The sequence below is a fragment of the Trypanosoma theileri genome, assembly GCF_002087225.1.
Source record: "Trypanosoma theileri isolate Edinburgh chromosome Unknown TM35_Tth_3_V1, whole genome shotgun sequence".
Classification (NCBI taxonomy): domain Eukaryota; phylum Euglenozoa; class Kinetoplastea; order Trypanosomatida; family Trypanosomatidae; genus Trypanosoma; species Trypanosoma theileri.
This window is the reverse complement of record NW_021639845.1, coordinates 1120328-1121403: the sequence shown is the minus strand read 5'-3', so window position 1 is coordinate 1121403 and position 1076 is coordinate 1120328. Positions and strand designations below refer to the sequence as shown.

The 1076-nt window shown below is 42.9% G+C and overlaps 1 protein-coding gene across 1 annotated transcript; it reads right to left on the bottom strand.

Moving 5' to 3' along the window:
* Positions 1-209: 209 nt before the first annotated feature.
* On the bottom strand, positions 210-1076 carry TM35_000035260 (uncharacterized protein; the record flags this gene model as incomplete). The annotated part of the gene is made up of 1 exon (XM_029022293.1): positions 210-1076. A coding segment is annotated over one exon (867 nt), but the record flags the coding sequence as incomplete, so codon positions are not given.

Here is a 1076-nt window from a genome sequence, read left to right as displayed (position 1 = left end):
GACTCAATCAATGGCAAAGGTCTCCCAAAAATTACTGCACTCAGCTCTCTAATTCCCAGATGCCGTAATACATAGTAATATCAACCCACAAGAAATGCACAACCGAACTCTCTCATTGGTGAGTGTTTTTTATTTTTTATTTTTTACTTTTGCAGAGAACCCCACTCATGTCCATCATACCACTCTCAAAGAGAATACAAAATGGGTAACTATTCTTCTTCACGCTTTTCATATTGGTCCACCGGCGTCCCATCTTGTAGGATGAGATCAATTGCATCGAGTAGAGCTTCAGACTCATACCACATTAGTATAGGCAGTGGGGGAAGGCCATATGATGCACGAAGTTCTTCAATTATTCTCAACTTCTCGATAACATGCAGACCACTCCGATTCAGCTCATATCTTTCCCATCCTTCCTCCATGGTTTTCCTCTCAGACCCCCTATTATTAACGTTTGTACGAAGGGGTAAAGTATTTCCTGCACTTGTTTCTTGAAGAGGTGCGGACGTCTCTTTCATCTGTCCTTCGCTGGGTGAAGCGTTATCATACGAAAGTGAGCCGTAAACAGAATAATTACTATTCCGGGAGATATCACCACTTTGTACAGATCTAGCTGTATTTCTAGATACAGCAGAATTTGTTGTAACTTCAGTCGTAGTAGTTGTTGTCAGAGGGTTCGGAGTAATGTCCACTGTGGTTGTTTTACTTGTGGATTGAGACTCCACAGTATCCATCTGCACCTTTTCTCGCGGTTGTTCTTGTTCTTGTTGTGGTCGCTGACGCAGTACAAAAAACAGAATGACAGCCACAATAACAACAACCACAACTGCGATAACAATACCAACAATGGCACCAACAGATAATTTATTCGAGCTTGGCGCCACTGCTGAGTCACTCTCCGGCAAAAAAGGTTCCCTCACATCATGCGACCAAACATAACGGCGACCGTTAAATGTCACATCAGATGCAACAAAGCAAAAGGTCACATTGTCAGCACCCAGTTCATACTTACTGTACAGACTCGAGATGTCAACATCAACAGATGGGGAATTTGGGAAGCTACTCCTCACACACAC